General features: G+C 46.4%; 2 protein-coding genes across 2 annotated transcripts; one reads left to right on the top strand and one right to left on the bottom strand.

The window, feature by feature from the left end:
* Positions 1-19,618, top strand: LOC127007079 (tubulin beta chain-like). Its single transcript, XM_050877628.1, has 5 exons — positions 1-175; positions 12,687-12,799; positions 14,018-14,139; positions 17,319-17,563; positions 18,047-19,618. The coding sequence occupies exons 1-5, from the start codon at positions 119-121 to the stop codon at positions 18,863-18,865; spliced, it is 1,356 nt and encodes a 451-aa protein (XP_050733585.1). The 5' UTR covers positions 1-118; the 3' UTR covers positions 18,866-19,618.
* A 3,187-nt stretch (positions 19,619-22,805) lies between these two features.
* On the bottom strand, positions 22,806-24,428 carry LOC127007078 (uncharacterized). Its single transcript, XM_050877627.1, has 3 exons — positions 24,290-24,428; positions 23,720-23,986; positions 22,806-23,622 (listed from the first exon to the last, which is right to left on the bottom strand). Exons 1-3 carry the CDS (start codon positions 24,292-24,294, stop codon positions 23,052-23,054), a joined length of 843 nt encoding a protein of 280 aa, XP_050733584.1. The 5' UTR covers positions 24,295-24,428; the 3' UTR covers positions 22,806-23,051.
* Positions 24,429-24,954: the final 526 nt, after the last annotated feature.

The raw sequence follows: 24,954 nt of genomic DNA, 5'->3' as shown, positions 1-24,954 counted from the left end.
CCGCTGCTCCTCAGTAGACTCTTGGTTGCCGTGAGCGTTGGGTGTCCCCGCTGCTGCAACCTCCCCGCCGCGCCCTCTCCATCGCCCTCGCTGTTAGCCTTCACACACATATCACAAAATGAGAGAAATCGTCCACGTGCAGACCGGCCAGTGCGGCAACCAGATCGGCACAAAGGTGGGTGCTGGCGAGTGCTTGCAGACACAAACACACACTCACACATTTACTTCTATCTTTAACACACTCTCAGTTGTGTGACCGAGCAAGCCAGTGGTCAGAGATCTCCGGCAACTACACTTCACACAGGAGCCTCGCGCGCTGTTTTTTTTTTTTTTTTTTTTGACAGCAAAGGAGTCAGTTCAGTGGCATAAAAAAGGAAACAATAATGAAAAAAAAGTCCGCTACTCACTGCTCCTACAAATATAGTCAAGAGGAATGGCCGAAAGATAGGTCAATTTCGGGAGATTCGCGCGCTGCTTGCCACTACACTTAAAAAAAAAAGGGGGAGGGGCCATGTCTCTAAAACCCTTTCGTCCCTCAAACCTACACATTAAATTTTGGCAAACCACTAAAGGCTATACTCTTAAATATTTCTGCCTCCAAGCCCACACAATTAACAAAACACTAAGGGACATTTTCTTAAACATTTCGGCTCCTCCAAAAACACACATCAAACTATAAAAAAAAAAGCCCATATTCTTAACATCTCTGCCTCCAAGCACACACAATTAACGGAACACAGAGGGCTATTTTCTTCAACATTTCGGCGCTCCCAAGAACACATATCAAACTAAAAATAGGCCCATATCCTTAACCCTTTCGGCCCCCAAGCACACACAAGCAAATGAACAAAACACTAATGGTCATATTCTTAAACCATTCTGCGTCCAAGAACACACATTTGACTGGGCTCTCATAGGAAATATGGGTAGTTTCATGACACTGATGGTAGTTTGACAAAGCTTCCATACCATGAACGTGAAATTGACGCTTATGAGAACCCGATTCATCTAATTTTCGGCCTTTGGGAGATAGTTGGCATGAGAGGCGGAGGGAGCGTCTGAAAATACCGCCCTTTAACTATATGCAAAGTCAACAATTTCACTTCACCGGTACCTACATTCCCTTAATTCCAGCGGCCTATTTAGCAGTTACGTAATTAATGAAGGAGTGACGGTCGTGTTAGGTTACCTGCGAATATTTGTACCCACGTGTATCTTGCCTCGATAACCTTGCATACCTGTCGGGTGTTGTCATTCTCAGGTGGGAGGGCGTTGTAAGGTGAAGGTGAAATTGTTGTAAGTTCTTGATTATCTGTAAGTAAAGGTGATTTAACGCTCTGGTGTGTGTGTGTGTGTGTGTGTGTGTGTGTGTGTTGTCATCTGTATCTCCGGGTCTGTGTGTGTGTGTGTGCTTGCTAGTCACTCTCTGCTTGTGTGTATCTGTTCGTGTGTTTGTCTACCTGTATATCCGTCTATCTTATCAGTATGCATGAGAGTTAGTCAGTTCGTAGGCTAGTTTACCCAAGAGTTTGTTCCTTTCTTTGTCCGTCTCTCCGTCTGTCTCATCAGTGGTGGTTTTACGTTTCAACTTCCTTCCTACGTCTCCAAGTTCCCTCTCGTGGCATTTTGAAAAGGTTGAGTTCGTTGTTGAGTGGCTTATTGACGAGAGAGAGAGAGAGAGAGAGAGCGGATTTCACCTGTTACTACCTACTCTCTCTCTCTCTCTCTCTCTCTCTCTCTCTCTCTCTCTCTCTCTCTTATGACTCATTCCACTCCAAGAATCTCCTCCACTTACCACTCCTTCCCTCCTCCTTCCATTCTCCCCTCCCTCCCTTACCTCCAACCTTCCCACCCCGCCCCCCTCCGGAGACACACTTCTCAAACACGCCATTGCAACACACTAAAAAAAAAAAGAGGGAGAGAGAAAGAGAAACACTCCATCTTTATTCATTCCTCCACACTGAACCAGTCTCCCCTTCGTGTGTCTCTCCACTTATGTGTGTTATGTGTGCAGTTCCCGGACCCTTCCATCAATCCCTCATCCCTCCCTCCCTCACCTCCTCTCCCTACTCTGTCCTTCACCCTCCCTTCCCTTCCCTTTCTCTCCTCCCATTATCCTCTCCCACGTCTCATTCTTCCTCTCTCTCCCCCTCTCCGCCCATCCTTGCTTTTCTTCTCAATCCGGAAATCACGTAACTAAGGGAGAATGGAGAGGGGGAGGATAAGGAGAAGAGGAGGAGGTGGAGGAGGAGGAAAAGGTGTACGTGTGTGTGTGTGTGTGTGTGTGTGTGTGTGTGTGTGTGTGTGTGTGGATGTGGGTGTGTTCAGGGAGGGGAAGGGTGAGGTAAGAGTTTGTCATCCAGTGAAACGAAGCAGCCGGAGAAGGGGAAGGAAAGGGTGTGTGTGTGTGAGGGGGGAGGGGGTGGAGGAGGGGAAGGAAAGGGTGTGTATGTGAAGGGGGGAGGGAAAGGTGTAAAGGTCTCGCTGTTAGTTCATCGTCCATAACATTCCGTGAGTCATTTTTTTCCAGCACTGCGCAATCCTACGAAAAGAATGACGGGCTGACTGACTGACTGGCCTCCATAGAAACGACGAACAGACAGGAAATTACCAACATGTCTGACTCTATGTGTGTGTGTGTGTGTGTGTGTGTGTGTGTGTGTGTGTGTGTGTGTGTGTGTGTGTTTGGGATAAAGTAAGATGTACGATGCGTGAGATGTCGCGTCGTAAGGGGATTATTATAACCCTTATGCATACATCACTTCTTGCTACAGTGTGTATGTGTGTGTGTGTGTGTGTGTGTGTGTGTGTGTGTGTGTGTGTGTGTGTGTGTGTGTGTGTGAGAGGGGAAAAAGGGGGGGTGAGGGATCAAATGGGTCTGCATAATCTCATTCCCTCACACACACACACACACACACACACACACACACACACACACACACACACACACACACACACACACACACACACCAGAACACCTCCACGTCATTACCGTTTGCCTTCTCCTATCAGCAGACTCCCATGAACCTCCTCCTCCTCCCCCACCTCCACCTCCTCCTCCACCCCCTCCTCCTCCTCCTCCTACCTTCATCTTGTCAAAACACACACACGCACACCCACACTCGCACCCACACCACTCCCTCCCCCCTCCTCCCTCCCCTCCCCCCACCCACACGTGTTCTCCAGTATTGCACATATCCGTCCTCACCCAATTTAAAGCCCACACAAGTCCCGCCCACTTCACAAGGACCCGCTCTTTAAACCCGTCCCGCCCACGCCTACTCATCCTGACCCCAACGCACGCCCACACTCACCCACAACCACACGCCAGCTCCGCCCACACCCACGCCCTCTGACACTCGCCCCACGCCAACTCTCTACTGTGTCCCCGCCTCGACTTGCCCCGCCCGCCGCTCTCATCGACACCCTCGCCCACGCCCGCCCACGTATCCATGTTCTACTCCACCCACCTGCCTGTCTATCGTGCGACACCCAGAGACACAAGCCAGCCGCGCCCTTGTTCACACACACACACACACACACACACACACACACACACACACACACACAGGTAATATTATAAACTTATCCACCCAATAATAAAGAAACGTAAGAACACAAATCCAAGACAGCAGGTGCATGTGTGTGTGAATGTGTGTGTGTGTGTGTGTGTGTGCGGTGACGGATGGCCGCGTGAGGTGGGCGTGGCGTGGCGGCGGCCGTTCAGGCAGCGACCAGCCAGCCAGCCATGCACGGACGTCGGGCGCCGCGCCGGTCGACCCTTCAGCTGGACGCCGGGGAGTCTGCCGCCGCGCCGAGCCTGTCTGCCTGCATGTCTCCCCCGCCCTTTTTTATTTTATTTATTTTTCTTTCATTTTACAGTTACTGGCTCATGTCTGCTCATCGAGGGAATTGTTTAGGTCTATTTAATTTATTTATTTATTTATTTATTTTTTCCGTTGATGGCCTATGAAGGATTTTAATAGTAATAGTAATAATGTCCCGCCCTCACGCCACGTCGCCTCTGGTCTGGCCTGCGTGCACCGCCGCCTCACGAACACAAAGATCAAACCAGCAGCAGTATTCATGAAGGAAAGGATTGACTGATAGATAAAACAATGAAAAGGGTTGAAGAAGAAGCTGTATGACTGATAGATGAAGAAACAGATAGATTGAATGATTGATAAATATATGAAAGGGATTAAAGAAGAAACAAATAGATTGACTGATAGATAAAGTAAACGATAGAGGTCGAAGAAGAAATAGATATACAAATTATGAAAAAAAAATGTTAATACTAAACTTAAGCGAGATATAAACTTAGATTTCTAACTAATGTAAACAAAACAAAAAAAACAGGTAGACTGATTAAAAACAAGTAAATCTAGTTCCATCGTTGGCTTTTCTGCGACTCCTCATAACTATGCAGTACTGTTACGTGAGGTTTGTCTGGAGTGGCTGTGGCGGCGGCTGAGGCAGAGACGGCAGAGACGGCGGCGGCGGAGGAGGGGGAGGGGGCGGGAAGGCAGGCAGGTGCGCGAAGGGGGGAGGGAATACTTGCCTAGGCGTCCCCGTCATGCACTTCCGGTGACGTGTGTGTGGCTGTATGGCTGAGGAATAGCTGACTCAGGGCGTTGTAGTTAGTAATCTTATGGCTGAGCTTAGGGCGTTGTTTTGGTTGGTGATGATATAAGAGAATAGAAGTTGTAAGAGTAGGAAGAGGAAGAGGAGTAATCTGCTGTTAATATTGCAGGAGGAAGCCAGACAGAGAGCAGTACCAATAGTAGTAACAGCAGCAGCAACAGTAGTAGTAGTAGTAGTAGTAGTAGTAGTAGTAGTAGTAGTAGCAACAACAGTAGTAATAGTAGTAGTAGTATTGACATTTTGTAAGGAAGGCTCAGTGTTGTCAATAATTCATTCACCATACGGACAAAGGCGAAGGTAGAAGCAGGCGCAGTAATAGTAGAGGTAGTAGGAGCAGTAGCAGACTAGCAGTAGCACCATTCCATTGTTGATATTTGGCAAGACAGACGCAGCACAGACAAAAGAGTCCATTCACGGCAGCCGGACAAGGGCGAGGGGCGTGAATGGGTGAGGGTGGGTGTGCGAGACGGAGAGTGGGTCGGGGAACGCTTGCACGGAGGGCGGAGGGAAGGAAGGAAGGAAGGAAGGAAGCTTGACGTGTTCAGAAGGAGGAGGAAGGATGGAAGGAGGCCGGAGGGGGGGGGAAGGGAGGGAGAGGAGCGGAGTTATGCCTGGCTGACGCTGTTGCCAACCTTGACTGGAGAGATTTTGACAGCCCTGCTCCTCCTCCTCCTTCCCCTCCTCTCAACCCTATCCACCTTCCACACTTCCCTCCCCTTTTTTTATATATTTTTTTCCCATTACCGTTCCTTTTTTTCCTTTCCGCCGTGCAAGAATGAATCAACCAAACAAATAATTTCTCCTCCCTTCATGATTCCTTCCTTCCTCTTTTTCATTTTTTATTCTTTTTTTTCCCTTCCGTTCCTTTTTTTCCTTTCCGCCGTGCAAGAATGAATCAACCAAACAAATCATTTCTCTTCCCTTCATGATTCCTTCCTTCCTCTTTTTCATTTTTTATTCTTTTTTTTCCCTACCGTTCCTTTTTTTCCTTTCCGCCGTGCAAGAATGAGTCAACCAAACAAATCACTTCTTTTCCGTTCCTTCATGATTCCTCCCTTCCTTTTTTTCCATTTTTTATACATTTTTTTCCCCTGCCGTTTCGTTTTTCTCTTTTTCCGCCGTGCAAGAATTACTCAACTAGACAATTCAATCCTTTCCCTTCCTTTATGATTCCTTTCGCTTTGTTTTTGTCTAAGTTTATACTCGACACTTCCTTCCTTCCTTACTTACTTCCCTCTTTTTTTTTCCCCTACCTTTCCTTTCCTTTCCGATGTGTAAGTATGACCCAAGCAGACAGTCAGTTCTTTCCCTCCTCCTCTCAAGGCTTCTCCACCTTCCTCCCTTTCCTTTATTTTTCCCATTTTTTATTTATTATTTCCCTACCGTCCATTTTTTTCCTTTTCCAACGTGCAAGAATAAGTCAACGAAACACCAGTCCTTCCTTTCCCTTCCTTAATTCCTTTTCCTTTGTTTTAGCTCAACTTCCTTCATTCCTTCACTCGTTGTTTTCCATTATTTTATACATTTCCTTCCTACGATTCCTTTCCCTTCCGCCGTGTGACTCAACCAGACAACCAATCCTTCCTTTGCCTTCCTTCATTCCTTTTCACTGTTTTGCCTCTGCTCTTCCTTCATTCCTTCACTCTTTGTTTTCCATTTTTTATACACATTTTCTTCCTACAATTCCTTTCCGCCGTGTAAAAATGACTCAACGAAACAACCAATCCTTCCTTTCCCTTCCTTCATTCCTTTTCATTGTTTTCCCTCAGCTCTCCACACACCAAGATCGATATAACTCAGACGGCGACGTTGTTACATGTTATTCCTCCGTCAGGGTCGCTTGGAGGGCTTCTCGGAGGGTGTCGGTGAGGGATTTTTACCTCTGCAACAGCCCCGAGGAGGAGTAGAGAGTTAGTTTAGTGCCCCAATTGGTCCCTTTTGTGTTTTATATGATAATGATGATGCTGGTAATGTGTGCGTGAGTAAGTGTGTGTGTGCTCTAGTCTAGTGTGTGTGTGTGTGTGTGTGTGTGTGTGTGTGTGTGTGTGTGAGTGAAAGTTGACATGACAGGAAGGACAAGGCACATTATTGTTCCTCTACACACACACACACACACACACACACACACACACACACACACACACACACACACAGAGTTTATGGCATAACTTTGTATTATTTAGTTTTATGATCTCTTCCTGTACCCTTCACTACCATTGAGAGAGAGAGAGAGAGAGAGAGAGAGAGGTATGCCGATGTGTGGGAGGGAGAGAAGAAAGAATGATGGAGGAAAGATGAAGTTAAGAGGGAAGAAAGGGGGAGGAGGAGGAGGAGGAGGTCAAGATGGGGACGGGGGGAGGGAAACTGGCGAGGAATTCACCCCCCCCTTCCCCCACCACATGAACTTCCCCCCACCACCACCACCATCATCATCAGTCACTATCATAACAAATACTGCAAGAATAACAAGCTTCATTTAGTTCGGTTTCTTACGATGTTTTTTGTGCATCATTTTTTTTATTATCATTATTATTATTGTTGTTGTTGTTGTTGTTGCTGTTATTATCTGTGTGGTTATTGTACCGTGGTTCCTCGTCTCCCCTCTTCCTCCTCCTCCTCCACCGCATCATTGCCTAACGGAGCTGAATCGCGCCATGAAACTGCTCTGTCTGTGGAGTTCCTAATGGAGGTGTTTGAACCCCTTCCTCCTCCTCCTCCTCCTCCTCCTCCTCTTCCTCTTCATCGCCGGCGCACGCGTGTATAGGATGAAAAAACTTATCTCCACAAAATCATCTTCAAGGGTCTTTACTCCCTTATATAGAGCGGCCCCTCAACTTCAGACTCTTATGTAACCTCAATGTGACTTTAGGTAATGAGCGAGAGGGTGTTTAAAGATGTAAATAGACTATGAGTAACCATGTCTTATCTTCCTCCTCCTCCTCCTCCTCGTTCTCCTCATCGTCTTCCTTCTGCTGTTACTGCTGTTTCTGCTACTGCGAGTCATCCTGTTTCGTTGCCTATCTTTTGGTCTCACTGTTTTTCTTTTTCCTTTTATTTCTCCTCCTATTCCTCCTCCTCCTCCTCCTCTTCTTTCTACTGCTCCTATTACTCTTTCTACTCCTCATTCTCCTGCTCCTCCTTTTCTTTCTACTGCTCCTCCTCCTCCTCTTCTTTCTCCTGCTCCTACTCTTTCTACTCCCCATTCTCCTACACCTACCTCTTTGTACTCTTTGTCCTCTTCCTTATCCTCTTCTTCATCCTTATCCTCCTGATCCTACACCTCTTCATCGTACTTCATTGTTTTGTCCTCTTCCTCCCCATCCTATTGATCCTACACATTGCACACCGTCATATCGCTCCTTCTCCTCCTCCTCCTCTTCCTCCCCATCCTACACATTGCACATCATCATATTGCTCCTCCTCCTCCTCTTTCTCCCCATCCTACTCATCCTACACAATACACATCATCATACTGCTCCTCCTCCATCATCATCATCATCATCATCATCATCCTGCTGCTCGGCCCTTCCCTCCGTGCGGTGAAGGAGTCCTGTTAGTGAGTCATCGTCTGGGCGGGACTCCACTCACCGCCTCACCGCACGACCACCACCACTACCATCCCCACCATCACCACCATCCCGCTACCACCGCTTTTTATTGGTGTCATCGCTCTTTTTTCGTTGCCTCGTGGTGATTTAGCGAGTTTCATTAGTTATTAGCGAGATGCCGCGGCGGGGAGCGAAGTGAGAGGGATTGGCTGAAAGGAGAGGTTAGGCGTTGTTGGTGTCTCTTTCTAACTCTATTGATGTCTTTCTAGAATGTTGGGGTGTCGAGTTAGTGAGTTTCTGCAACCATTTAGATTTAGGAGGTGCCAAAGAGTAGCTAGGCAGGAAGGACTGGAAGGGAAGGTTACATGAAGGCCCTTGTCTGAGTCCTTATTTCTTCTCGCCATTTCGATATCTTCTTAGAATGTTGGGGTGGGGAATTAGTGAGTTTCTGTAACCATTTAGACTTAGAAGAGTGCCAAAGAGTAGCTAGGCAGGAAGGACTGGAAGGGAAGGTTACATGAAGGCCCTTGTCTGAATTCTCGTTTCTTCTCCCCATTTCGATATCTTCTTAGGATGTTGGGGTGGGGAATTAGTGAGTTTCTGTAACCATTTAGACTTAGAAGGGTGCCAAAGGGTAGCTAGACGAGGAGGACTGGAAGGGATGGTTACATGAAGGCCCTTGTCTGAATTCTCGTTTCTTCTCCCCATTTCGATATCTTCTTAGGATGTTGGGGTGGGGAATTAGTGAGTTTCTGTAACCATTTAGATTTAGGAGGAGCCAAAGGGTAGCTAGGCAGGAAGGACTGGAAGGGAAGGTTACATGAAGGCCCTTGTCTGAATTCTTATTTCTTCTCGCCATTTCGATATCTTCTTAGGATGTTGGGGTGGGGAATTAGTGAGTTTCTGTAACCATTTAGATTTAGGAGGAGCCAAAGGGTAGCTAGGCAGGAAGGACTGGAAGGGAAGGTTACATGAAGGCCCTTGTCTGAATTCTCGTTTCTTCTCCCCATTTCGATATCTTCTTAGAATGTTGGGGTGGGGAATTAGTGAGTTTCTGTAACCATTTAGATTTAGGAGGAGCCAAAGGGTAGCTAGGCAGGAAGGACTGGAAGGGAAGGTTACATGAAGGCCCTTGTCTGAATTCTCGTTTCTTCTCCCCATTTCGATATCTTCTTAGAATGTTGGGGTGGGGAATTAGTGAGTTTCTGTAACCATTTAGATTTAGGAGCCAAAGGGTAGCTATATAGACAGGAAGGACTGGAAGGGATGGTTACATGAAGGCTCTTGTCTGAGTTCTTATTTCTCTTTGCCAATTCGATATCTTCTTAAAATGTGAGGGTGTCGAGTTAGTGAGTTTCTGTAACCATTTAGATTTAGGCAGGAAGGACTGGAAGGGAAGGTAATTTGAAAGCGTTTGTTTGATTTTTCGTTTCTTTATGTCAAATTCTTATCTTCCTCGAATGTAGAGGTGTCAAATCATAGCGTTTCATTAGTCATTTACAAGGATGTCGGAGGGTAGCGAGTCAGGAATCTAGAATCCTTGGTAGTGAGGCTGGAAGGACTGGCAGAAAAGATTAGCTACATGAAGGCCACTCCCTCGCAGCATACTCTTTCTTTCTCTATTTCTACTCTCAACGCACACCATACATTCCCTCTTTTCCCCTCTCCACCATGCACTCACACTCCTCCCTTCTCTTTCTTACTCCCCTCTCCATTCCTCCCCACCATTCACCCACAAACCCTTTCTCTCCCTATTTCTATATATACTTTCCCTCTTCCATTATCCGAGCTCTTGTATCTTCTTGCCAAAGCGTCACCTCTTCAAGTCAGCGAGAATCATTAACACTTACTAAGGGAACCGCGGCGGAAAGCGAGACAACCGGGTCAGGATGGCAGGAAAGATTAGGTGAAAGCCGTCGTTTGTGATTCTCTTCTTGCCACATCTTCATCTTCCTCGTCTGTGGCCCACCCCGTTATCTGCCTTCAACCTCATCATCAGCCTCATCATGCGCGCCTCCTCAGTCATGCAAGCGCTCGCTCACCGCCGCGGCCAATGAGCAAATAACCATGAGGTCGGTTAGTCTCAGATGCTTCCGTCTCTAACATCACCTATTTCCACGACCCAAAAAGTAGATAAGCCGGGTTCTCATGAGTGATTCTTAACGTTCATGGTGCAGAAGAAGGGTCAAACTATCACCAGGGACATAGAACTACCCCCGGAAATGCCCATAGCTCCTGCGAAAACCTTGTCGAATATGTACGCTTGGTCGCCGAAATGTGTTAAGAATACGACCCTGAAATTACAGCCGTCGCATTCTGAGTGTTTTCGAGTCTCGGGTTAATTGGTAGTCTCGGGTCGCTTTCTCGTTGCCTGGTGCATGACGTAAGAAGAAAAAAAATAAAGAGAGGGAAGAGAAAGTATGTAATAGACACTTCTTTGTTCTGGATTTTCAAACGATTAAAATTTTCTCTTTTTCGTGGAGTTTGCTCACGAAGTAAAGATAAAAAGAAGAGAAGGATTATATCGTTTTTATTATTATTATTATTATTATTATTATTATTATTATTATTATTATTATTATTATTATTATTATTATTATTATTATTATTATTATTATTATTATTATTATTATTATTATTATTATTATTAACTTTTGACGGTGACAATAGTTTCTTCGTTGAATTTCTCGCTTAATAGAAAAAAAGATAGAATTGAGAACAGTTTTACTATGTGCTTAACGATTAACATTCTCTCTTCGTTGAGTCTCTCGTTAACTTGTACACGAAATAAAGAATAAAAAAAGCAAAGAGGAGAAAGAAAATCAATAACATATCTTGATTATGCCATTTTGGGTGAAAATGACCCTGAAAAAAGCTAAAGGAGCAGGATTAGCCTTTTTTTTATTATTATTATTATTATTTTTTTTTTGCCCATAAACTGTTTCCTTTGCTGTAAAAGAATAATAAAATCTATCAGCAAAGTATCCTCAACACACAACAATAAAAATACACACACACACACACACACACACACACACACACACACACACACACACACACACACACACACACACACACACACACACACACACTCCTTTTTGTTGTCTAATGGAAATAAAAAGAAATCCATTAAGACGAGAGGGTAAAAAAAAAAAAAAAGCATGGAAGCGAAAAACAGGGCCAGATCTGATAAGCCGCTTCCTCTCTCCTGATGATATATATTTCCTGTAGATTGTGTCTCTTTCCATCGTGATTACTACTTCCTCTCCTCCGTGTTCTTGTGTACGGGACGTGTCTTCCTCTTCCTCTTGTTCTTCCTCCTCCTCCTCCTCTTTCCGATCCTTCACCTCGTCTCACTGTTCCTCTTTTTCCTCTTCCTCATCTTTCTCTTCATCATCTTCCTCCTCCTGCTTCTACGCCTCGTCTTACTTTTCCTCCTTTCTCCTCTTCATACGCTTCGTCTTCCTGTTCCGCTTTTTTTTCCCTGTTGCTCCTCATCTTCCTCCTGCTTCTACGCCTCGTCTTACTTGTCTTCCTTTCTCCTCCTCATACTCTTCGTCTTCCTGGTCCTCTTTCTTTCCTCTTGCTCCTCCTCCTTCTTCTACGCCTCGTCCCACTTTTTCTCATTTACTTCTCTCTCCTCCTCGTGCACCTCGTCCTATGTTCCTGTTTTTCCTCTTCATCATTATCTTCCTCTTTACACTGCTTCTACTCTTGTTTTCTTTACCTCTCTTTCCTTCTTTCTTCCTCTTACTTTTCCTCTTTTTCCTCTTCAGCTGCTTCTACTTCTGTTTTCTCTGTCTCTCTCTCCTTCTTTCCTCCTCTTACTTTTCCTCTATTTTCCTCTTCAGCTGTTTCTACTTCTATTTTCTCTACCTCTCTTTCCTTCTTTCTTCCTCTTACTTTTCCTCTATTTTCCTCTTCAGCTGCTTCTACTTCTGTTTTCTCTACCTCTCTTTCCGTCTTTCCTCCTCTTGCTTTTCCTCTTTTTCCTCTTCAGCTGCTTCTACTTCTGTTTTCTCTACCTCTCTTTCCTTCTTTCCTCCTCTTACTTTTCCTCTTTTTCCTCTTCAGCTGCTTCTACTTCTGTTTTTCCTCCATATACTGCATCTACTGTTTTCCCTACCCCCTCCTTCCCTCCCTCCCTCTTTCCCACATTCCTCCGTTTTTCCCAGCAGTCCGTCGTGTCTTCCCATACCACAAATTTCAACCTCCGTTACCTACTCTAATTACACGTTTCTTCCAGTTCCCGTTTTCCCTCGTAATTGCTCCATTAACCCCGTGCTGACTCTGCCCCGTTCACTCTAACCTGGCGAATAAGTCCCGCCCAACCCAACCCAGCATCCACCAATCACATGCAGGCTGATTTAAGGAGAGGGCGGGGCTAGCTTGTGTATCAGCCAATGACATGAGCTTACTAGGAAAAGGGGAGGAGTCTATTCTTGAAGTTAGCCTGAATGGTGTATAACGGCTTGTTCTTGTTCTCTTCTGCAGTTCTGGGAAATCATCAGCGACGAGCACGGCCTGACGGCGGCGGGCACGCTGAGGGAGAACGTGCCCCACGATGTCAGGGAACTGCAGCTCGAACGCATCAATGTCTACTACAGGTGAGGAGGTTACCGGATACTTTTTTATGGTTCCCTTCTACTACTGCATATTTCTTTGTTTTCCTCTACATGTAACTATTTATCTTTCTTTTTTTTCTTTTTTTTTATCTGCGGTTCATTATTTTCTTCTCAATCTATCCATCTATCTCTCTTTCTTTCTTTTCTGTCTATTTCGATGTTTATTACAATGAGAATGACTTGTTGATATTATTATTGCCAAGTACTTCTTTTCTTGTTTTCCACTATTACTGTATCTCTCTTTCTTTCCCTCTCTATCATCATCTCTCTTTTCTTTCTTTATTTATTTATTTTTCTCTCTGGCTATTTATTATGATGAGAATGACTTGCTGTTTATTACTGTTGTTGTCACACTTTTAATTAATACCTTCACGTCATTTATATTATTTTAACTTATCTGTGTGTTCAATTTTAATAATGTCTCCTTTTTAGAGTCATTTGCTAGTCTGTTTATCATTGTTATAATTATTAGTATTACCATTATTATTATTATTATTATTATTATTATTATTATTATTATTGTTGCCCTTCCTCCCCCTCCTCCCATTAGTCCCCTCAATATGGCGACCCCTGACTTGTGATCTAGTCCTGTGCTGGTCTCTGGCTTCCTCGTGACGTTACTGTGTCCCTTTATGCCCCCCAAACGCCCTTATGGCCTCAGTGACCCCGTGTACCTTACCTTCTGTCTGCCCATCTCCCATCCCCGTCCAGTGCCCAATGTGTCTTACCTCCCGATCCTCTGTCTACCCTGTCCTGTCTATGAGCCCCTGCCCCGAAAGACCCACTGCCCCAAGTCCTTACCCCTTGCCCCAACCCAGTCAACCCTGCCGCAAACCTCATCACCTATATCCAAATCCACGTCCGTTGTCCTATCTCTCTCTGCGAATTCTGCCCCAACCTTGTTCCCAATGCCCCAAACGGTGTGTTCCTTGCCCCACATGTGTTCCCTGCCCCCCCTTGTATTTCCTGACCCAACTGTATTCCCTCTGCCCCAAAAAGGTGTGCTCCCTGCCCCACCTTTCCCCTGGTACTGTTTTCCTGACCCTCAACCCTGTGTCCCCCTGTGTTCCGTGTTCCCTATGTATCCCTTGCTCTGGTACTGTTTCCCTGTCCCCCAACCCTGTGTCCCCCTCTCCCCCAACCCTGTGCCCCCATGTCCCCCTGTGTCCCGTGCCCCCTGTGACCTTTGATGCCCGACAGCGAGGGCGCCCCCGGAAAGTACGTGCCCCGGGCCGTACTGGTGGACCTGGAGCCCGGCACCATGGACTCCGTGAAGGCGGGTCCCCTCGGGGAGCTCTTCAAGCCTAGCCACTTCGTCTTCGGTACGTGAGACCCGCCGCGCTCACTCACTGCTCTCTCCCTGGTGCTGCTGCGCTTTGCTGGATGGCTGGATGGATGTTGACGATGCTGCTGCGCTCTCACTGAATGTTCATGCCTTAGTGTTGCTGCGCTCTCACCTCACTGGATGTTCACATACTAGTTGCTGCGCTTTCACGGGGATAATCCATGTTAGTCACTGTCTGTACTCACTGCTGTGTATCCGCGCTGCCTCTGTGACGGCCATGTGACCTAATACTCTTCACTAAGTTGCTGATTAACTGACTAACCAACCCATGGCGCCCTAACCTCCCCACCCCCCCACGACGCCGTCCCTCGTGCCTGTAACCTTAATTGCTTTCTTCTGTACACATAAACAACCAGCCCAGTCGCGCACGCCATGCCCCCGCCCTGACCCACTCCGCCCACCCTCACCCCCACTACCTGTGCTCGTCTTGCCGGTTCCCTCTTCCCCCCAAACCCTCCTCGCCCTGCCTTAGTGCCAGGAGAGGTAGCGTGGCCCCCTCCCTCACCCCCCCCCCCTCTACCCTGCCCACCCTTTCAGCCCCCTCCTCTGCTTCCTAATCAAGACGCCTCCCTCACCAGGCTTCTCCCATTCCTTAACCCACCTAACAAGCCCTGCCCAGCCTTGACGTGTCCTCCCCACCATCCCACCATTCTCCACCTTTGACCTAACTGACGCTGTGTCCTAAATATAACCTAGCTTATATCCCCTCCTCGACCCTCCTAAGTCTAACCTGCATACTCCCAATCACCCATCCTCCTAATTGAACCCGTCCTTAATCCACCCTTACATACCCCTTTATAAAACCCATGTCCTATTTAAAGCCTAACAACGTAGTTCCCCTTAAAAGTAACCCTCGTAGTGGTAGTCCCTTAACCAGCCCTTACGTGTTTCATAGTCAGACCCCAGCACGTATCAGCTAACCACCACCCCCAGACATCCCCCAGTACTTAATCAGCCCCAGCTGTTCCTTTATCAGACCCCAGCACGTGTCCACTCTTAATTAATTACTCCTACCTCCCCTACCTATCCCCTAATGAAACCCCAGCAAGTTCCACCAAACCCCCCCCCCCACACGTGCCTCCAGAACTTAATCAATCCCTCTGTGCCCCAACCTGCCCAATAATTAAACCCCAGCAAGCTCCACCTAACCTAACCCCCCAAGCACGTGTCCCCACTAACCTCCGTGCACCACAGCGAGGGCAACCAGTCGAGGTACGTGCCCCGCGCCGTGCTGGTGGACCTGGAGCCGGGCACCATGGAGGCCGTGCGTGCGGGACCCCTGGGGAAGCTCTTTAAGCCGGAGCACGTCGTCTTCGGTCAGTTGGTCATGCAGGCTCTCGAGGGTGAAGGGCAGTATAGTTATTGGACTGGACGGAACTCTGGTCTCATGGCTTCCTCTGCAACGATGACCCCAGTCGAATAATGCACAGTTGTCCCACGCGCAGGATGATGACGTCACACGGTTCCTAGAGATTTGCCTCCTGGGTTCTTATTAGAGAAAAGTAGAATTCAAGGGGTAACTCATGAGTGACAAATAGAACGCAAGTTAAAGACAGTGGAACCCAGGAACCTAGAGTTAGAATCCTTGCAGCGGAACCGTGTGACGTCATGCGCGCGCAGCTTCAAGATCGGAACCGAGAGTGGGACGACTGTTTATTCTTAGGCTGTGGCGATGATGATGGCGGTGCAGAGTTGTCTTGTTGAGGGTGGAAGTGGTCCTCGATTTAAGCTGTTTGGTGTAGAGCATACGTCAGTTTTTTGCTTCATCTATTTTCTTCTGATGTTAATGAGTCTTGTCAAAAAAGTAGTCATTTGCTGCAACACGAATATAGAACTAATAATATCCTTTCATTTAGATTATACGTATTTTTTTCTTTGTTTTATTTTGATGTTCATGAGTCTCGTCACATTTGCTGCAGCACACACGACTTTAGTTTTCCCTTGAAGTAATAATAATGTAATTTCGTTTAACTCGGAATGTCTGTCTGAAAAAATAACTTAAATCGGGGACTCTTCCAATTCAAACATATCACAGCACAAGCCTCGGAGGATGAGCACATAGAAAACAAACTAGTGTAGATGAACTTAATATCTCTCCCCACCTTATGTCCTGTCAGTATTATCAGTATTGTCCGCACATCGTCAGCTTAAGCACCCCATCTTTCTTTCCCACCTCAGCCTCCCGTCAGTATTATCAGTATTATCAGCACAGGCAGCTTAAGCACCCCATCTTTCTTTCCCACCTCAGCCTCCCGTCAGTATTATCAGTATTATCCGCACAGGCAGCTTAAGCACCCCATCATTCTCCTCCACCTGGGTCTCCTGCCAGTGTCATTATCTATCGCGTCATGCAGCTGTCATCATACGTCCCTGAGTGTCTATCGAGGTCCATCAAGGAAATTTAACCTGCTTACGAACGCCTCGCCTGCCTGCCTGCCCTCGTCTTGACCTCGCTTGTCTCTGCATGCTGGTGTGGTGCTGTTGAAAAGTTATGTGTGTGTGTGTGTGTGTGTGTGTGTGTGTGTGTGTGTGTGTGTGTGTGTGTAGAGTGTTTATTTGCATGAATGTGGCTTGTATTATTTTTCTTTATCATCCCTTACTTCTCTTTGTCCTGTATTATTTCTCGATGTGTACTTGTCTTCTTTATTTTGTTTGAGTCTTATGAAAGTGTAGCTTAAATGAGTCGGTGATTCTCGCTCTATCCCACGCCTTCACAGTTTCCTTTTTCTCTGGCATGTGTTACCGTAGTCTGTGTAATGTAATAATGATATTTTTTTAATGCTTGATTCTGTTTTATAAGTATTAAGTTAATTGTTTTTATTATTAATTCTAAACGTATAAAAAACACTCAAACTGCTGTAAATTTCAAAGTTAATACAAGTGTTCATCAGGTATATATTTTCCATTGATTTATAGTAATGTCAAAAGTAAGCTTCCTTCTTTGTGGTTTGTTTGTTCTCAAATGACACATAGCTGGTGATGGATGAGTCTTCAGTTGACATATTATTACTTGAGTTATTGTCTGGTCTTCACTACCTTGTCTCTCTCCCTGGCACCCCACACAAACTGACCTCCTCCTCCTCCTCCTCCCTCTCCTCCCCCATCGTCTCGTCTTCCCCTCCATCGCCTCGTCTTACACCTGACCCACCCCTACAGGCCAGAGCGGCGCGGGCAACAACTGGGCCAAGGGACACTACACTGAGGGCGCCGAGCTGGTCGACTCCGTGCTGGACGTGGTGAGGAAAGAGGCCGAGAACTGCGACTGTTTGCAGGGCTTCCAACTGACCCACTCCCTCGGGGGCGGCACCGGCTCCGGCATGGGCACGCTGCTCATCTCCAAAATCCGCGAAGAATTCCCCGACAGAATCATGAACACCTTCTCCGTGGTGCCCAGCCCGAAGGTGAGAAGGGAGGGTGCCGGTGGTGGTGGTGGTGGTGGTAGTAGTAGTAGTAGTAGTAGTAGTAGTAGTAGCAGTAGCAGTAGTAGCAGTAATTCTGGTATACGTAGTAGCAGTAGGATCAGAAGTAACTATGGCAGATAATTATGTAGAAAAGCTACGTAATAACTATAAAGAAATAAATTATATTGTGAGTTACGATTTGTAGTATAATCAGTCTCTTCTAAGATGCAAATGTATTTACACTAAAGTAAGTAAAGTTAGGAGCATACGCTATAGCTGAGCGTGGCTTCAACAAATGTAGAGATCTCAGTATAGCCTTTCATCTGGCCCCCTTGGAAACTTTCAATCACTTTTGCATTTCTATGTTACTGCTTAACTTGGTCCAGTTGTAGCAGTAGTAGTAGTAGTAGTAGTAGCAGCTTAAGCATTCAGTTACTGACGACTGTTTCCGGAGGTGACTCACCCTTTCCTCCCCCCTCTCAGGTGTCTGACACCGTCGTTGAGCCGTACAACGCCACGCTGTCCATCCACCAGCTGGTCGAGAACACCGACCAGACCTACTGCATCGACAACGAAGCCCTCTACGACATTTGCTTCCGCACGCTCAAGCTGGCCAACCCGACCTACGGCGACTTGAACCATCTCGTGTCTCTCACCATGTCGGGCGTCACCACCTGCCTGCGCTTCCCCGGCCAGCTCAACGCCGATCTCAGGAAACTGGCCGTCAACATGGTGCCCTTCCCCCGCCTCCACTTCTTCATGCCTGGCTTCGCCCCGCTCACCGCCCGCGGCTCCCAGCAGTACCGCGCCCTCACCGTGCCCGAGCTCACCCAGCAGATGTTCGACGCCAAGAACATGATGGCTGCGTGCGACCCCCGCCACGGCCGCTACCTCACCGTGGCCGCCGTGTTCCGAGGCAAGATGTCCATGAAGGAGGTCGACGAGCAGATGTACAATATCCAGAGCAAGAACTCCTCCTACTTCGTGGAATGGATCCCCAACAACGTGAAGACCGCCGTGTGCGACATCCCGCCCCGAGGCATCAAGATGGCCTCCACCTTCATCGGCAACTCCACCGCCATCCAGGAGCTGTTCAAGAGGATCTCCGAGCAGTTCACCGCTATGTTCAAGCGAAAGGCTTTCCTCCACTGGTACACGGGCGAGGGCATGGACGAGATGGAGTTCACGGAGGCGGAGAGCAACATGAACGACCTGGTCAGCGAGTACCAGCAATACCAGGAGGCCACCGCCGACGACGAGGACGAACTGGGCGATTACGAGGAGGAGCAGGAGACCGCCTAAGAGGTCACCTGTCCACAGAGGTCACGCTCAAGGGGTCAAAAAATCCTAAATTGAACGTTTGCCGCCTCCCTCCCGTGACCTTCGCCTTATTAAAATTTGACTGCCACCTGGGAAATGTTTTAGACGAGTAATCAATCAGTTCCATTCACCGCCATTCTAACTCTCTCTCTCTCTCTCTCTCTCTCTCTCTCTCTTTTAGCTTACGCAATTTAACTTGACCCCATCGCTGCTTGCAACTGATTAGGTCAAATATTCTCTCTCTCTCTCTCTCTCTCTCTCTCTCTCTCTCTCTCTCTCTCTCTCTCTCTCTCTCTCTCACGGTCATTATGCTTTTAAGGAAAACGAAAAATCATCAAAAATGTAGAATTATTTAGCTTTTGTACCTCTAATCAGCCAATTACTTCCCCCCTCACCCCCCAATCCGCCCTGGGCCTCTTACCTCCTGTGGGCGTGGCCTCAGCATCACGCCCATCACATCCACCTACCACCTACCACACCCTCGCCGGCCTGCCACTTCGAAGTCCCACTCTCTCCCTCGTTCAGACACTGCCAAGACCTTCTTTACGCACTAGCCATGCCTGAAGACCCTCCTCCTTCTCCTCCTCCTCCTCCTCGTCCTACTCCTACTCCGGTCAACTTTACTCCAATCTCAATCTGATGCCCCCCACACCTCCCCCATTCCCTCCCATTCCCCCCAAGCTCCTCCTCGCATCGCCTGGACTAAATGGGCACAAAATAAATTAGAAAAGTTTATCATTCCGTGTGTCGTTTTGTTTCTATCCTGGATCTTGTTCGCTTTTTTTTTATATACATCAGAGGACACGGCTCAAGGGCAACAAAAAGGGTAAAAAAAAAAAAAGCCCGCTACTCGCCGCTCCCATAAAAGATAAAAGTAGAGAGTGGCCAAAAGAGAGGTCAATTTCGGGTGGAGAGGTGTCCTGATATACTCTTTGTTTTGAGCTTATCCTTGGAGTTTGTTTTCAGGTTTTAACTTTATCTTGTGTGCCTTCAGATTTTAGTTGTTATTAGGTTAGTAGAATTGTTACATAGGTTATTTGTGACGGAACTATGAAGAAGCTTATTCATGGTGGTAAAGGAGTGGTAGGTGAAAGAGTTAGAATATGAACAGTGGAAAATTACTATATATTGTAGGCTGTAAATGCAAAAGAATGATAATGAGATAGATTGCTTAGGCAGGGATGTGGTAGACTTTGGAAGATGGAGTATAATAGACGAAAATTTAGAGATGGTAGATTATAAATGCAACAGAATGATATACTGTTATGTCAGGGGTCGATGTGGTGGATTAGAAAAGGTTAAGTGGTGCAATAATGGAAGGCAAGAATATCCGGGTAGCAGGAGGAAGGAGAATGGAGGTCACTTAAGACAGAGGATTGACTGATTGATAGTTTATTGTTGCAGGTAAACAACAAATTAAGGAGAAGGGAGGAACATGCCATCCCAACCCCCAGGCAGTACATAGTGTGATTATACAACTAAAGATACATGTGGAAGTATAGAGTGTGTTTTTGGGATGTAATTATGAGCTCAAATGCTTCCACACTCGTAGGTCATTTTGTGGGAATTTGAGTCCACCAGATTTTTATGTTTCTCTATACAACACTAGTAGGTCACAAAGGCAGAGATTATAATAAGTTTTGTGGGGACTGCAGCAGATATATGACAAGTTATCTCCGCACACCACTGGTAGGTTCGGATCGTATGGTTCGTAGGTTCGGAGAGTATGCTGCGTGGGTATTTGAGTCCACCAGATGTTACTTATGTTTCTCTATACAACACTAGTAGGTCACAAAGGCAGAGATTATAGTAAGTTTTGTGGGGACTGCAGCAGATATATGACAAGTTATCTCCACACAACACTGGTAGGTTCGGATCGTATGGTTCGTAGTTTCAGATAGTATGCTTTGTGGGTATTTGAGGCCACCAGATGTTTCAAATTATCTCCACACAACACACGTAGGTCAAAAAGGCAGATATTATTATAGTTTGGGGGATGTTTGAGTCCACCAGCAGATGTTTTTCAAGTTATCTCCACACAACACTCACCAGAGGGCAGAAGTGTCGTCAGCGTTACCAGATCAGCATACTCAGCAAGGTCTTGGCACTGAGACCATTGCATTAATTTTTCAGAACTGTCGTACCCACAAAAACACCGATATTCAGATAAAGCTATTCTTCAAACTGTTAATTACTGTTTTTTGGTTTGTTTTTTTGTTTTCAATAGTTATAGGCCAGAAACCGGAAAAGAATGCAATGTGCCGAGTACGATAATTAATCTGGTAACATTTGGTGTCGTCCGCGGTGATGTTGCTGGGGAGAGTCAGCCACGCGCTCCCCAGACACCATCTTGTTTCTATATTGCTGCGACTCACTAAACATAACCCAAGGAGATCAAATGAGCATCAGCAGCATAGAGTCAAAATGGCGTCCGGGGAGCTAACGGACAAACTCTCCCGCGCAGCAGTACCGTGACCACCACACAGGTGTCGAGACCCTACCGCTGTCACCACCACCAACGCTGCCAGATTGTCGTTCTCAGCTTCTCATTTTTCCCGATTTCAGGCTAAAAACCATCTCACCCACAAAACTAATGATAATTATTTATATTTATTGCTAAAGGTGTTAATTATAAAGGGTTTTGTGCAGTCATTATGCGTTAGAAATGGGGAAATATAGTTTAGCGAGTACGACATCGTGGCAACCCTGACCACCACCACCATCCTTGCCCACCACCGCGCAGGATTCAAACACTCAGCAAGTTGACGAACTAATTCTATCTCAGACGCTTCCATTTCTCATGTCATCTATTTTCAGAGGCCAAAATGGAGATGAATCGGGTTTTCATGGGTGTTTTTCACGTGTATGGGACAGAAGAGGGGCCAAACTACCACCAGGGTCATAAGTATATCTCTGGAAATGTACTTTACCCCTACAAAAACCCCGTCAAATTTGAGTGTATAACCGCCGAAGCGTTTGAGAATATGGTACCTGCTTCCTAGACCCCTATTCTCAGATGCTTTCGATTCTCACTAGTGAAAATTTCGTAAGGTCACAAAGGAGATTAGTCTCATTTGTAGTGCTGAAGCTTCACAGTGCTCAAAGTTACCCTGGAAATACCCACAGGGCCGTAATTTTGGGGGGGCAAGGGGGGCTATAGTGTCTTCTGTATCGGCCTCATAATGCCCCTAAAAGTGTTTATTTAAAAAGAAATTCAAAACTACGCATGCTCGCTTCGCTCGTCACCCTCCCCTCCCCCCTCCTGAACCTATGATGCCCTCTACTATCTAGCCACCCAACAAATTCTCCCCAAGTCACAACCTCTACCAAAGTCATACTGAACGTGGCTGTATACCCTGACATGTTTGAGAATACTGGCCTATGTTTTCCCCATTGACAAGGCCGGTTCTATAGGTTTATTTAGTGATTAACTCGTTGTCTGTATGGGCCATAAATATAAGTTCGCAACCTGAGCAGCAGGCGGATAGAGTATTTGCCGAAAATCTTGCCCCCGACGCTGCGCCCGTGATGTCTCGAGCTAGCACCTTTTTAAAGCCTAAAAGTGTGCGTGTGTGTGTGTGTGTGTGCGTGCGTGTGTGTGAATATAATCAAGTGGTGAAGTGGCACGCCAAGCAACGAATCTGCGGGCCTGTTGGTTCGAATCCCTGCTCGGCCAGTCTGCGAAACAGCCCACTCATCTTTTCATTCTCCCATTCGTTGCTGGTCTATAAAGGGGTTCCTGGGGAGGGTAAACTGTGGTACCGGGAAATAACGGTATTTCCCGCCACAGGCTCAAGGTACAATGTGATCGAGGTGAGCACCGAGGCCACAGTTGTGGTGTATGTCCCCAACTAGCTTTGACCGTGGAAGAGATTTATAAAGTGGCGTACAAGTCAATAAAGTGGCGTACAAGTCAATAAAGTGTAGAGATTAAAATTTATTGAATAAAAACCCAACAGTATGCTCAGGCATGCTTCCTTCATACAATACCGTTTAACATTCCTATAATTAAAATTCACCAAAGTCTACTTTAAAATTTTAAGTCATGATACTAAAATTGCTTAAAAATAGTCTTGTAATCGAACATACAACCCACACAACAGAGTATCTTTATCGTAATGAGAAGTAAAAACTTAGTCCTTCTTTGTAACGAAGGTAACGTTAAAGTTCATAGTTTTAGCCACTCACGAGCTGGGCTGATGCTGACATATTTTGAAATATCACTTGTGACCCCCGTGGCAAGGCTAATCACCACCCAGCGGCCGTCGTCTTCTTGTAGCAAGGCACTGCCGCACAGGGTTGGCCCGGGGGAGCCGCAGAGCATCCAGTTGTGCCGCGACCCATCTTCATGAGAGTCGCATTGACTGGGGGGATACACGGTCACTGGGTACTTCATGGGGTAATCCTCTGTCGTCTCCAAAGCGACTGCAGCGTTAGTAAAGCCTTCCCGGTAGTCTCCGACGCACACGGAAGTGACTTGGGTCACATTGTGGTCGTACAGCGTCAGCACGACGAAGGGGAAGGGATTGTCTTCAGGATCATCTTGAACGTCAACATTGGCGACTCCAACGAGCTTGTCGAAAATTTGTACTTTGAAGTCATAGTAGCCACCGTACCATCTTTCATTGTCAGCGATGCACGGAGCCAAGGTGAGCACATGCCGACGACCCACCAGAACTCCTGCAGAGGCCTTGCCGATACGCACGAACCACGGTGCAGGGTGGTCAGGCAAGTAAGACCTGAAACAAAAATTTATTTACCCAAGGATACTTAGACAAGCTGGTAGATTATATTAAACCTGGACAGTGCAGCACAAGTGAAACATTTACCACTTACCCGATTGGAATCTCTGTCAAAGAAGAACGGTCGTCAATCGGGCCACTCACGATGGGTCCAGGCCCACGGAACCATGATCCGTCCGGGGCCTGTGTGGTGCTGCTGTCGTCCGTTCTGCTGACCACAATACGACCTGGGCCACACTTGCTTGGCCGCCGCAGTGTGGGCAGGTTTTGGAAGGCTGACCACTCCCAGGTACCCTCGACAGGACATGCACAGAAGGTCAGACACACCACCCCCAAAAGGGTCACCAGTACAACCCGCCCCCTGCAAGGAAAATACAACGAGCCATTATGCCTACCAATTATTTTGATGTGCCAGAACGGATTATTCGGTGAAGTACAAGAAAGAAATTATTCGCCAAGTATAAGAATGACTAAATAACACCTGATAATTCGGTAAAGTGTAAAAATGTCATCGGATTATTCGGTAAAGTACAAGAATGACAGACCTGATAATTCGGTAATGTGTAAAAATGACATCTGATTACCACGATCTGATAATTCGGTTAACTGAAAAAAATATATTACATCTTATCCAACTCTAGATTAAAACACACACAGCACTCACATCATTTAAAAGCAGTAGTAAGTCCCGCTGCAGCAAATATAACACTCTTGAATAGATGAAGATAGCAATGGAAGCCCAGGGACGAGCAACAGAATCAGTGGAAGACTAAGGCGGGAGTGTCTCCTCGCTTAGTCTACGGCTCGACCTAAAACCACAGCAGGAGGAGTGATACCGTGGCTTCATTCCAATATTCCCTCGTTAACCAGCATTTGTTGGGTTAATCTTTACTAGTACTAGGTTGTTAGAGGTGATAAACAAAATATAGATGCGTTATTGTTCGTTACGATGTCTCTTATAGATTACATAGACTGATTGAATGTGTGTGCTATTATAAATGACCTTTTTTTAGTAGATTAACCTGGTTTCTCGTAATTAGAGGTTTGATAAGTGTCAATAAGTAACAGTATTCACCTCTGTTTACCGTGCAAAAAGCTCGTTCTCTACCACATAAAAAATAGCACTTTTTTTTCATCGGTAACCATTGTTTTCCTTCGACCTGAAACTCAAGAAAAACGGTTAAATAGAAATGTGGGTAATTTACACTTTGTTACTTAGTAGTTTGTGTATGTGTAACTTGTCCAGTGTTTGCGCTTGTCTGTAATCATGATAGGTTGCCCATGAATCAATATTGCTGGCATGGTTGTTAATTGTCGGTTAGGGCAGCT

Source organism: Eriocheir sinensis, chromosome 34, assembly GCF_024679095.1.
Source record: "Eriocheir sinensis breed Jianghai 21 chromosome 34, ASM2467909v1, whole genome shotgun sequence".
Lineage (NCBI taxonomy): Eukaryota > Metazoa > Arthropoda > Malacostraca > Decapoda > Varunidae > Eriocheir > Eriocheir sinensis.
This window is presented reverse-complemented; position numbering and strand designations above follow the sequence as displayed.

Coding starts and splice junctions, on each gene's coding strand:
- LOC127007079 (XM_050877628.1), top strand. CDS start 119: ATGAGAGAAATCGTCCACGTGCAGACCGGCCAGTGCGGCAACCAGATC. Junction 176..12,686: donor GCAACCAGATCGGCACAAAG/GTGGGTGCTGGC, acceptor TCTCTTCTGCAG/TTCTGGGAAATCATCAGCGA. Junction 17,564..18,046: donor CCGTGGTGCCCAGCCCGAAG/GTGAGAAGGGAG, acceptor CCCCCCTCTCAG/GTGTCTGACACCGTCGTTGA.
- LOC127007078 (XM_050877627.1), bottom strand. Junction 23,623..23,719: donor TTGACAGAGATTCCAATCGG/GTAAGTGGTAAA, acceptor TTTTTGTTTCAG/GTCTTACTTGCCTGACCACC.